The sequence below is a fragment of the Cnephaeus nilssonii genome (assembly GCF_951640355.1).
Source record: "Cnephaeus nilssonii genome assembly, chromosome: 3".
NCBI classification, from domain to species: domain Eukaryota; kingdom Metazoa; phylum Chordata; class Mammalia; order Chiroptera; family Vespertilionidae; genus Cnephaeus; species Cnephaeus nilssonii.
In genome coordinates, this window is record NC_137074.1 from 8,564,458 (window position 1) to 8,577,937 (window position 13,480).

Here is a 13,480-nt window from a genome sequence, read left to right on the forward strand (position 1 = left end):
TGCCTGCCTGATTGCCCCTAACCACTCTGCCTGCCTGCCTGATGCCCCTAACTGCCCTCCCCTGCCAGCCTGGTCGCCTCTAATTGCCCTCCCCTGCCGGCCAGGTCACCCCTAACTGCCCTCCCCTGCCGGCCCGGTCGCCCCTAACTGCCCTCCCCTGCCGGCCTGTTTGCCCCTAACTGCTCTCCCCTGGCAGCCTGGTCGCCCCTAACTGCCTCTGCCTCAGCACTCACCACCATGGCTTTGTCCGGAAGGATGTCCAGAAGATGTCCAGTCTAATTAGCATATTACCCTTTTATTAGTATAGATGCGACAAATAAAAATACACTGCAGAATGGGGAAAATATATAACTTTATTTTTAACCAGGGGATTCTCTTTCCATTTAATAAATACAAATTAATAAAAATACTTTGTTTTGCAAAGAGACAATCTCTCTTCGTTCTCCAGATTTCTTGGAAGCCCCCGTGGCCACCTGCTAATGTGGCTGCAATGCCCACTCTCCAGCCATGTCCACAGATCACATCCCCACACACTTTCCCTCTCTGTGGAGAGAGAGGGCTCTGCCTCCTGCAAATGGGCCTACAAATACTGTTTAGGTGCAACACCTCTTTCCCTCCCCTTCCAAATACAAGTCCTTGTACTAAATTCCAAATCTTAAAAGATGCCCTTCTGAGGAGAGAATCTGGTTTCCAACGAAGCCCAATACAGAGCCCCCTTAGCCAGTATTTGTCAACCCCAAGAAATTATGTGTGAGGTGGCAGTAAAACCAACACCACAACTGCCCACCAGACACATCATGAAAGGGGAGGAAGGGACAAAGTAAAGTAAGATCTATTCTATGTCTTGAAGGCCGTCCATTATTTTAAAAATAGAAATACCTATTTAAATGTAACCTATTTGAAACAGGCTGAATGTGTGTTTCTGCAAGCAACAGATCTGTTATTGCTCATAATGGACCCCAGCATCATGCTGCTGAGCCGCCCATACGGGAGAAGACTGACTGTAATCCACAAGTAAGTGATTTGTGCCCACTGGGGCCCGGGACCCCGCGTGCCACACTTCCACAAGTGAGCGCAGGTCAAGTTTGGAGATAAGGCACGCCTCTGCTCTGCGCTAACAAAAGATCCCTTCCAAGTTGCAAAAAATAATTTTGTCCCAATAAGTCCAAGTTCCTGTTGCAAACACAATGTGCAAAAACCTACAACTCCCTGGTTTTGAGAATGGAAAAGGTAATCGCCTATAGATTCAGAAGAAACTGTGACTAAAACTTTCAGTCCCATATTTTCCTGTAATAGTAACTGAGAAATGACTGTCATCTTTGATAAATGTGATCAAGAAAGATCGTCGGTCTGTGTGGTAGCAGTGAGCCTCCCCATGTGCCCACTGTTCAGTCATCCACATTTACAAAAGTATTTATTTCCTGAAAGTATTACTAAGTGTGACAGTTTGTAATACACAATAAATGAAAAAGATGTAACTAGATTATAAGAAAAACACCTGCTTGTAAAATACAACACATTGAAACAGCTGCGCACTGCTCGTGGGGCACACAGGAGCCAGAGGGACCACAGACGCCCGGCCCTGCCCTTTGCCTTGGCTCCAGTCCTGAGGAGGCCAGCACATACCCCCTCAGCACTCAGGAGGGAAGGGAAGCCACTAACTGTTGGGTTTGCAGGCGCTTCAGCTGGGAGAGGTAGTGGTGACAGCTTTGACAATCTACCTGAACCACCTTGCTGGGAACACTCTAAAGCTGAATCCAACTGTCATTATCCTACGTGAATTGTAATTTCAGAAGAGAAGCCTGTTTGGGGTGGAAGGGGTGGAAAAGAAGACCAGAGCTGCAGTTCTACAAGCTTGCCTTTTTTGGTTCCAGCACAGAGTGTCACTGTCACTCAGTGTCCTGGAGGAGAAACACTGGAGACTGCCTGGTGGTGTATGTGCACACACACGGGCAAGGCCTTAGAGCCCCAGAGACTTCTGCACGATCTGCTTGGCGATCTTGTAAAACTGCTCTCGGTCATCCCGCCACATTTTGGAAGCATCCACATTAGCTCCACTTTCGTCGTTGGGCTCTGGAAAAGAAGGCAGAAGTGTCCACATGAAAGGGGCTCCTAAAGTAAGGTCTGAATTGACAAGATCTTCATTCCACTCCCAAGATGTGTCCCAGAAATAAGAGATGCTGACGACTGAAATGCTGGGGGAGGAAGCCTGTTCTTTAAGAAACAAACAACAGCCCCTCCCCTGAGAAGAGGTGTGAGGTCAGTGGAGAGACACATCTCGGGGCAGGATCCACTCTCATGACTCCTACCTTCTGAGCATCTTAAATGTGCCCACAGAAGTCATCTACCTCACTTAGCACATAGGACAACTGGCACGTGACCTGCGAAGCGCCCAGAGAGCGAGTCACAGACCACCCACCCGCCAGCTTATTCCTCCAGGGCTTGCTCTGTGCAGACACTTCTCTCAGAGCCCTTCTCAGTGCAGCTCCCCCTAGCAACTATCAGAGTACACGGCCAGGCAGATGTGGCCCACGTGGACTTTCAGCCCATGTGGACACCTGGCCCCAGGCTAGAATCAGCAGGCACACAGAGAGGCAGCCGGGGCCTGTGGGAAGGGGACAGGGGAACCAGCAGTGGCAGAGGTATAGGCAGTCACCACCATGTAGAACCCAAGAAGCGACCAGATCAGAGCAGAGAAGGCTGCCTAGAGGCCAGCAGGACAACGAGCACAGTTCTGAGCTCAGCATGGCCCCAGGCTGCTCCCTCCCACTCTAGCCCTCCTTCCCTAAGCTGCCACAGTGTCTGTGACTCTTCAACCAATAGCACTGTTTCCCTCCCTTCTTCCATTATTCAACAAATCCTTCCTCACCAGCTCCTGTGTGGGAGGCCTCATTCTGGACACTGGCTATGCAGGGGACCCAGTGACCTGGGCCCTCTGAGAGACACCTTCTCATGGACCCACAAATGCCTCATTTCAAACTAAGTGCTACAAAGGGGAGAATAGGACAGCAGGAGGCAGGATGACTGGGAGTACACAGGCTTCTCAGAGAATGTGGCACTTAGGGGACCCCTATTTGAGCCAGACTGCAGTGAACAGCCAAGCATGGACAGAGCCAGGCCCCAATTCCTGCCCACAGCCTCTGCCCGAGGAAATTCCAGTGCCCCAAAGGCTTGCAGAGGCCCAAGGACCATAGTCTCCTAGAGCAGCACTGGGACAGACCACACAACTGAACGGGAGACAGCCTGGCCAGACTAAGCGCAGTGACGGTGCTGGAAAAGCAGCTCAGAGCAGGGGACTGGTATTCCAAGAGGAGTGTGTTAAAGAATACATTAAAACCTTTCAAAAAAGGAAAATAATTTAGAGCAAAAATGTTTACAATAGTAGAACTTATAGCTGACATCTGAAGATAGTCAAGTCACTGCATCTCTCTCGTCTTCAGACACCTTTTGTCTGATTCTGTTTGCTTATGTGAGAATGGAGAGTCTCCAGCTTAAAACACGCATGTGTGGTGTAGCTCAGTTGGTTGGGCATCGTCCCATGCACCAAGAGGTCACTGGTTCGATACTTGGTCAGGGCACATGCCCAGGCTGCAGGCTCGATCCCTGGTAAGGAGCGTACAGGAGGCAGCTGATTGATGCTGCGTTCTCACATAGATATTTCTCTCTCTCTCTTCTCCTTTCATCTCTTCTCTAAACATCAATAAACTATTCTTTAAAACAACAACTAACAAACAAAAAAGCACATACACTGAAATTCTTGACTTTAGGTTCCTGGACTTCACTGAATCCCAAGCAGTCAGCTGAGGACCTCCAACAGCCCAAACCTAGTGGCCGTTCAGGTTGGCCTCCAGCTGGGACCTCCTACAGCACCGTCAACTTTCTCCTTCGGACATGCGTCCATTTCCTCCTAATTTTCCAGACCACTTTCCCCACTCCTGTGAGGACCCCTCTCCTTCTATGTGCCCTTTGCTCCATTATCCCCTTTGTCCTACCCGTTACCAACAGATGATCCCATATCCTCACTTCCACGACCCACCCTCAGATGAATGGCTTCTGGACAAGCACTGGAGGGTGGACACTCATACCCCAAACTGTTCCCTTCCACAAATTATGCTCCCTCTGGATTCCTGTCCCCAAAGACAGCACCCCATTGCCCAGGCACTCGGGTCAGAAACACAGGAGGGATTACGCTTGAAGCAGTGTATACAAATAACATAAAATGAAAAAGCAGAAAAGCATATATATAAACTCATCAAAAACAATAAAGCTGAATTATGAAGACGAGGATGAAATGAGGGAGGAGGCACAGCCCCTGAGCTATCTGGCTTCCTCTACTAGCAGCGAGCCCACAGTGGCCAAGGCTTTCCTCACCTGCCAGCATGCTCACCACCGACAGGAGGATCTTCTCCACACTCTGCACGGGGCTCCACCTCTCGGCACTGCTCTCGTAGCCCATGGGGTCGTCGCCCGGAGCATGGAGGATGGAAATGCAGACTCTGCCATCAGGGTAGACTGTAGGGGCCAGAACACACCAGGTGAGCGATAACCGGACCAGTGACCCAGCATGTGGTCAGGCCCCAAAGAGGCAGGGAGCAGGAGGTGCAGACAGAGAGCGGGCTGTCTGCACAGCTGGAACACAACCTGAGCCCCAAGTGTCAAGTTCCCATCCACACGCTCCCATCCACATGGTCCTGGTAGGCCTATATGGGCCCCTCAGGTCACTGCTCACCCCCTGAAGGGGGTCTAGGATGGTCTGTCCAGTTCTAGTCATTATGGGACAATTCCACCGTCATATGGTTGTTTTTTAAAAAATATTATATCCAAAAGGAGTAAATGAAAGGTTATCTGGCAATCAAATATTTCACCAAAATATCCTATCTAATAAAAGGGTAATATGCAAATTAACCATCACTCCATCACAAAGATGGCGGCGCCCATAGCCACAAGATGGCAGCGCCCAGTCCTCTCAGCCTCGCCAGAGTCCCCCAGTCCCAGGGGGCAGCTGCTGAGAGCTGGCAGTGTGAGCGGCCTGGCAGAATGCTTGTTTCGTCGTCACCCTGGTGACGAGGCAAGCGTTCTGTGCCCGGCCGTGGATGGGCCTCTGCGCCGCGGAGAGCCTCTGGGCAGCGGGCGTGGAGCGGCCAGGCCCCGCAGAGCTACTGGCACACGGATTGGTGCGCAGGGCTACTAGTCTCACATAATCAGGATTGTTCACAATAATTCTACCATTAAATCCCTGAAAAATGTTCACATGGCTAAGGACAAAGACAACTGAAATTATTTAAATATTTTTAAAAAGGCACCGGATTTCTCTTGGTAACTTATACTTTTATCTATATTAAACTGTCCTTCTAAACTGAAACCACAATGTTGTCAATACCACCATGATTAACTTGCTAAAGTTCAGAACATAACAAATGTTTTCAGTGGTCTATTTCACTCACTGACACTACCTTTCATGTAGTCACTCTGGGCCCCTCCTGGAACCACTAAAACAACTTCCAAAAGTACTCACTGTTGGGATGAAACATCTCACAGGTGAATCTCATCTTTGGGGGACTCAATGGGTAATCAAGCGGGAAACTCAGGATGGCAGGAAAAACACCAAACTCAAAGCAAGTATCTTCTGGGCCCCTGAAAGATATAAAATACACAGAACTTGAAGGTAATTTTTTCAATGTCTACCACACTTTAGAAATGAGTTCAAGACATTTTTGCTTAATTGCACATGAAAGGATTATCTAAATACTAATGATGAATTGGTTCTTTTTCTGAATGGAAAATCCTGTCTCATTGTTGCGTTCCAACCTGGTTTAAATCTTGGGTACAAGCACAAAGACGAAGTTACAGGTAGTTTTTACACCAACAGAGGTAACAGTGGGGCCGCAGAACCTCTATCATCAGAGGATTAGAGAAAACAACTAAGGCCAGCACTGAAAGACCCTGAGGACTGTGCTTTTCTGTATATGTGATACAATTACATTTTAGGAGGAAGATAAAAATTATGGCACATGTTAGAGCAAGATTCTATTGTAGTAAATAAATGAGGGGTTGAGAGTTGTTTTTCAAAGGCTATTTTTAATTTTTAAATGAGCCTCAGAAGTAGTTTTTCTAACCTTCCAGAAACAGGTAAAGCGCATACGTGTGGTCCCTGCCAGGTTCCCTATAGAAGGCCAGGTATGCACACGTGCAACAGTGTTGCAAGCAAGCCCTGACCTGCAGGCCTAAGCTCGGGACCACACCCTGCACTTACACGGTCACCTAAGCACTCAATGTCACCAGGCACGTGCATGCCTGTTCGCCTGGGTTTACCAACTCCTCAGGTGGAAAGTAGCAGAAACAGACTAAACCACTCCAGAAGTCCTATCACATTTTAAAACTCTACGCGTATAAATGAACACTCTCTTGGTCAATATACAATACCATGTACGGCAGGAGAGGAGAAGTGAGAGCCACCAGCTTGAAACTTAAAAGCGATGAACTCCTCCACCCCATACAAATGTCGTTTATAAAATCTGCATTAGAGTAGCTTTAACAGATTTCAGACCATTTTTCCTATGTAAATTTTTATAGAAAACAGAATTGCTAAACAACTAAACACTACGACAGCAGCAACCACTTCGGGTATGACCCATGAACGCAATAAGAAAAGAAATTCCACTCTATTCCTGTGAACCGAGAGGAGGTCTCTTTAGCAACACCTGTCTCTCTCTAAGCAGAGCCTAGATGTTAATTCTACAGCAGAGTGAGTGTCATCACAAGGACAAAAGCCTTGGCCACTGCAGAAGCAGTTCAACACAAGAGACCTGCTGCCTCTCAAAATAAATAAATACAAGATATAGCACAGGAAAAAAATTAAAATATATTTATTCTGAAACAATCTACATACATTTTAAAATTGTCTTCTTAAAGTATAAATTTGTTTTAAATCTTGATAAAATTATTTTTATTCAGTGAAATTTTAAAAATTTATGTAGATTTGCAAATATTAGAAACAACACTGATCTCTACAATTAAAGGAAATAAACAAAAAATTCAAAAAGAACAGAACTTTAGCCCTGGCTGGTGTGGCTCAGTTGGATGAGCATTGTCCCAGTTGCCAGTTCAATTTCAGGTTGGGGCACATGTATGGGTTGAGGATTCAGTCCCAGATCACGGTGTGAGCGGGAGGGATCAATGTTTCTCTCTCACATAGATGTTTCTCTTTCTCCCCCCAACTCCTTTCCTTTCTCTAAAATCAATTTTAAAACATATTTAAAGGAAGGAAGGAAGGAAGGAAGGAAGGAAGGAAGGAAGGAAGGAAGGAAGGAAGGAAGGAAGGAAGGAAGGAAGGAAGGGAGGGAGGCTGAAGAAAACAGCTTTATTTTCATTTGGTGCCAACACTAAGGGCTTTCAATGACACCACCATAGTGGAGGCCAGGACCGAGTCACCAGCCTGGAGGCTGGGCTGTGGTAAAATGCTCAAAACAGGAACAACGCAAGAAGTGTTCAGTGGAGCTAAATATTTTCTTTTTATTTATATATATACTTTTACTAATAAATCTTTATTGTTCAGATTACAGTAGTTCCTCTTTTTTCCCCCCATAGATCCCCTCCACCCGGTTCCCACCCCACCTCTGCCCTTACCCCTCCCCTCCGTCCTCATCCATAGGCGTACGATTTTTGTCCAGTCTCTTCCCACACCCCACACACCCCTTTCCCCCCCCCGAGAATTGTCAGTCCACTCCCTTTCTATGCCCCTGATCCTATTATAATCACCAGTTTATTCTGTTCATCAGACTTTTTATTCACTTTTTAGATTCACTTGTTGAAAGATATGTATTTGTTGTTACTTTGTTGTTCATAATTTTTGTCTTTACCTTTTTCTTCTTCTTCCTTTTCTTAAAGAACATCCTTCAGCATTTCATATAATACTGGTTTTCAATTTAAGAGGCTAATCTTGATTCTGAAAACTGTGTCCTTGCTACTTTAGGGGAAGCCACAGTGAATAGGTACTTTGTTTTGGAGGGTGTCACTGCGTAACAGCGCCCAGAGCCTTGGCCTGAAACCAGGACAGGAAAGCCACAAGAAGAGGCAGGAATGGGGTGGGCTCCTGGAAGAGAGGTGGCCTAGCAAAGCTGCAGGGGAAGGCGTCCGGCCTGGGACAGGGCTGCAGGCCACCACCACCAGGAGCTGTGCTCTCCCTGGGAGCCTTTCTTTCTGCACACAGGGTCAGCACAGACCACACACGCGAGATTTCCAATCGGCCCACGCCTCTTTTCCAGAAGACCTCACAGCAGATAGAAGTGCCCCTCTGTCCTTACTCCTTATGTCCTTCTGATAAAAGCTGTCAGGAAGTGCTGCTTTCGCTTAAGCAAAGCTGGGATAGCCAAGGATGAAATGACTTGGTCAAGGTCTTAAATCAGTTCAGTCCCGGAGTTAACTGTAGAACAGTTCAAACTGCTAACTCAGAGGCTGGGCAAACAGAGATATTATCTTTAAAAGCAACAGTGTTACTATGTCAGGAATGTGTGCCAGTGCTTCAATCTTTCTGGCACCTCTTTAGTAGAGGAAAAAAATGTCTGGGTAATGTTGTTGGAATGAGCCAAATGGTACTTGCTCAATACTCTGATAACAGTTCTTTGTTTCTCATAATAGAGCTTTCTTTAAAATAAAAAATCCACTGGATCGTCTGCAGCCTCAGAAACACGATCAAACATTTCCTAAAGTGTTCCCACATCTTAAATATCAAAGTGATTTTCAAATGCTCTGGTTCGCTACTGGTTTAAAATCAGGGTTCCTTTCTCTTCCAGAGGTCCTGGTGCCGGGGACAAGCCTACAGCTGGGCCCATGTGGGCAGTGGCATGCCAGCTGACTGATGGAAAACACTAGCGAGTAAATTCCTGAAGCAAGACAGAGAGACATAATTAGTATTATTTTTGGACAAGTTTTAGTGCCATACTCCAGGCAATAAAGAAGTGATAGCCTCCCTTCTTCACTAAATGCCTCATCTGAAAATCTTCAGGGGGAAAAATGTACAAGGAAGCAAAACATTTTATTTATCTGAGGCAACTATACATTCTTCAAAGCCTGAAAATTATTTTTTATCTTATTAATTAAAATAATGGCCTATATTATTTCAGAGCTCTGAGATAGGTACTTATTTATTTGTTGAGACGAGTATTAAAGCAAAATACCCATGCTGCACTCTATAAAGGAAATAGTTCCAAATCGCTCCACTCTGACAACTAGCACAGGTGAGTCAGATGCTGAGGAGCAAATACTGAGAGCAACATGGAGGTCTAACCCTGACCACTGTTCATAGTGTCTGCTCTGCCTGAGGGACAGCTGCCTGCTGCTTCCTCCTGGAGTCCTGGCACCCCAATTCTGCACCATCCATAACAACCGATCACCTGTGCAGCTAGGCGTGCCTGGTGTGAGCCACCTGCCCTTGGGCATGTCCTAGCATCACAGCCCACATGGCTCTCCAGCTGGGGCAGGTGGTGAAGAAGCTGTTTTTGCTGTTCCCTTTTTCAGGTTTGTCACAGCGCACGAACAAACTGTCTCATACATGTGACAAGGGTTTGAATAATAAAGATTGTAAACCCATTCATTAGTACTTAAACTTGAACTGGATTACTAAGGACGGTTAAGCCCCAAAGACATAACCGCCTGAAGCATAAAAAAGAAAGGCACACTGCTTCATAACACCTTCCACTTCCAGGCGGGTCCCCATGAGGGGCACTGGCAGTACAACCCAGTCAACACATTTAGTCCTCAAGAAAAGCAGATAAATTCCCCAATAAGATCCCACTTCACACCAGACAACACCAAGTGTGCGTGCGGGGAGAGTGGAGAAATGAAAACCCTCACCTGCGGCTGGAAGGAATATAAAATGATGAGTGAGCTACTGTGGAAAACTGTTTGACTGTTTCTTAAACTGTTAAACACAGATTTATTCTGTCCTCCAGCAACTCCACTCCTGCGTATCCAACCAAAAGAAACAGAAAAGCATGTCCACACAGACCGTTCACAGCAGCACTATAGCCCAAACATGGCGACACCGAAGTGTCCATCAGCTGATGAGCGGACACCTCAGATGGGGCCCATCACACAGCGGAACACGACTCAGCAACAAAAAGGGAGGAACCACTGACACTCTGTGACACAGAGGAATGCAATCTATGCAGTACACTGAGTACCAGAAGCCAGACACAAAAGACAAGGTATTTTATGATTCCATTTGCAGGAAAAGTCCAGAAAAGGCAAATCTATTAAGGCAGAGAGTAGAGCAGAGCTGCCTGCAGCTGAGATAGGGATGGGAACTGACTGCAAATGGGAAATGTTCTAAAACTGGATTGTGATGATGACTAAAAAACTCTGACTTATACATTTAATACAAGACCACTATGGTATATAACTTACATCTCAACAAAGCTGCAAAAAATTTTACACGGGGGGGGGGGGGGGGGAGGGGGGGTGGGGACAACAGCTCAGCCATACCAGGATTTCTCGACCTCAGCACTCTGCATCTTGGGCCAGACAGCCCCGTGCTGTGTGAGAGGCCATCCTGTGCACTGTGGGGTGTTTAGCAGTGTCCCACTAGATGCCAGTAGTGGAGCTCCCCTTACCCCTCAGTTGTGACAACCAAAAATGTCTCCAGACATTGCCAAATGTCCCATGGGAGTTGGAGGGGGGGGGGGGGGGGGGGGCGGAACCAGCCCCAGTTGACAACACTGGTCTAGACCTGCTGTTACATAATTTGCTTCTTCCTCTCCATAGCCACTGTGGACACATCTCTAGGCCAGTATGTGGATTCTGCCTGAGCCTCTCCCGAGGCACATGGCATTCCACTGTATGGATGATCTGTAAATTATATTGGACAACGACGTGTCCATATTACTGCAACCCAGATACATGCCCTTGACTGGGAATTGAAATTGCGTCCTTCTGGTGTTTAGGCCAACACTCTAACCATTGAGCCATGCCAGCCAGCGCTCATACTGTGATCTTGATAGCACTTCTATTGAAGAAATTCTTGGGGTTGGGACTGTTCGGTCAAAGAACATACAATACAAATTATAAGCATCTATCTTAATGTCTCAGATCTGTTTTAGTAGCACAACACCCATGAGAGAAGCTCTATGATACTTTTCTGTCAACAAGAAAGCCTAATGTAAGGGTGGCTACTGTGACCATGATGTTCACACCTAATGTAAGTCAAGCCCAGTCCTAGGAGAAGCAACAGCCTGGGAATCCTTGCATCCATGGTTGTAACCCAGCTTGGACCCAAATGTGCCACAGTAGCATGGGGGCAGTCAGCAAAGGGTCCCCAACCATTCAGGAAGAGGAAGTCCTTGTCATTTTATCACAACCGACAGATCCCCCTGGTCTGGAGAGGGGACAGCAGCTAGGCCATGGACCAGGCAGGGAGGTCACCACTGCCAACTACTTCAAGAATGCTGGGGAAGGACAGAAACAACGTGGCAAAATTCCTAGGAACTTCATGCTTTTTCCAGCCATTGAGGATATAACACATGTCCTGTACCCCATACTACAGGGCTCCAAAGAAAGAGTATGTCCAACCTCCACAGTTAAGGACCTCAGACAGCTCCCCACACCCACAGCCAGGGGCCAAAGAGGTCATGCAGCCAGACCCTGGAACATGAAGCCACTAGTTCATGGATGCTGAAGCCCTGGCCAAGTGGCTCAGTTGGTTGGAGCGTCGTCCCATACACCAAAAAGGTTGTGGGTTTGATCCCTGGTCAGGGCACATATCTAGGTTGCGGGTTGGGGTGCATATGGGAGGCAACCAATAGATCTCCCTTCTCTCAAAAAAAAAAAAATTAATAAAAAACATTAAATAAAGAAAGAAAAGGGTGCTGAACCTCTTTGTTTTGATCCAGGTAAGTGAAGGTAAGAGAGGCAGAGTGACTGGCCCAAGACCATAAAGCCATGGCAGCCCTATGCCCTGCTGGCACACCTCCCTCAGTCTGATAGGAAGCCCCTGCCCTTCTTACTGAGCATAGGGTCCAACTCTAAGATAAGCTCCGCAGAAAGTCACCAGAGTTACTTTCCCCTACTGACCGGACAACAGGCAGCAGTGATCTTATTTAATTATTCCTTGTTCATTAATTTGTTGTGCTCCCACCCCAGTCCCCCAGACTTATTCTTTCAGGATGGAGGTTCAGGGTCACCCCTACTATGCCTGTGTCTGTGAAGAAGTACCCTAATAACAGGCTCTCAGTGTTGTGTGTCTGGGACATGTGAAAAGATGTTTTCTTCCCGGCACATCTGAGATGGAGGCTCTGAAGGTAAGCTGCAAACTCTGGAAAATGAGACAAGCATGACTTTTACAAACACTAGGGTATGGGAGAAACTCTAGAAACAGTCAAAGAATAAAAAGAAAGAAAAGAAAACCTATCACTAAGGAGAGAAACTCAGCCAGCTGTCTGCCAAGACAGGAGGGTGAGCCGAATCAATGGGAGGACAGTTAATTCCTTAATAGATGTTTTAAGCACACTGGTGAACGGCCTCTTGTTTGTGAAAGGATCTGGAACAGGACCAAAACCCACATACTCACAAGATCCTGAAGCAGGGGAATTCCACATTAAAGCAAAAGCCTTATTCAAACACAGAAGTGCTCTACCTAAAAAATAGTTCTAATTACTTTTTAAGACAGGTTTTCATAATATTGATTTAATTTTATACTGTTTATCTAAAATTAGTAATAGTTACCCTAACAGATTTTAAACAATAAACACTATTAAAAAGCCATAGTGAGAGGCTCATGTGTCCCTTTAAGGGCATCTAAATAGTCTCCTGGGCTGCGCATAGTCATACCTCCCAGACACAAAAGGCCTATCAGGTGCCCACAGACCTCTGCACTCAGAGGGACTTCCAAAATTCTGTCCCTACAACCAGGCCTGCTGCCTGGTGTATGTGTATGTGTCCGTGTTAACACAAAGGAATGAATGTGATACAGTAAATGAGAAAAGCAGGTTAAAGAACAAGTTCCTACAGTGTGATATCTTGTTTCTTTAAAAATACAAACAGCTACGCTAACATGAGTACAGTATTCCATTGGATGTAGGTCATCGCTGACCCGGAGCCCATGCTGTGGGATGAAAAGACACAATGCAGTTACAAATACACACTGCAAAGACACGCTTATGCCAGAAACACTGGAACACAGGAAAACTATGGGTATCATGGACCCAAGCAATCAAGATATTACAAATGATCAGGAAACATTAGTATGCTATACTGTCTCTGGATAGTATTTACTCATTTTTGCTTATCAAAAAACTTATCTTCACATCAATTTTCACATATTAATCTAACCTCACAGATAACAGCAGCAACTTGTTTCTCAACCTAACACGTAAATATTAGGAACTAAAGTCATACAAGCACCAGGAAAATTCAGAAAGTCTGATTACATTTAAAATGACATCCTGAAATCAGAGTTCACATTTGCTGCAGCAGCTTCAAGCTTCTC

General features: G+C 46.3%; 1 protein-coding gene across 2 annotated transcripts in view; it reads right to left on the bottom strand.

Moving 5' to 3' along the window:
* Positions 1–335: 335 nt before the first annotated feature.
* Positions 336–13,480, bottom strand: part of UBE2G2 (ubiquitin conjugating enzyme E2 G2) — a 30,585-nt gene continuing 17,440 nt past the window's right edge. The window contains exons 4-7 of one of the 2 annotated variants that reach the window (XM_079766711.1): positions 12,563–12,628; positions 5,516–5,634; positions 4,372–4,512; positions 336–2,073 (exon numbers count right to left, since the gene is read on the bottom strand). In XM_079766711.1, the coding sequence (XP_079622837.1) occupies positions 1,961–2,073; positions 4,372–4,512; positions 5,516–5,549 (288 nt within the window). In that variant the 5' untranslated portion in view covers positions 5,550–5,634; positions 12,563–12,628 and the 3' untranslated portion in view covers positions 336–1,960. The remainder of the gene's footprint in view (positions 2,074–4,371; positions 4,513–5,515; positions 5,635–12,562; positions 12,629–13,480) is intronic. The other variant, XM_079766710.1, reaches the window with a different exon arrangement.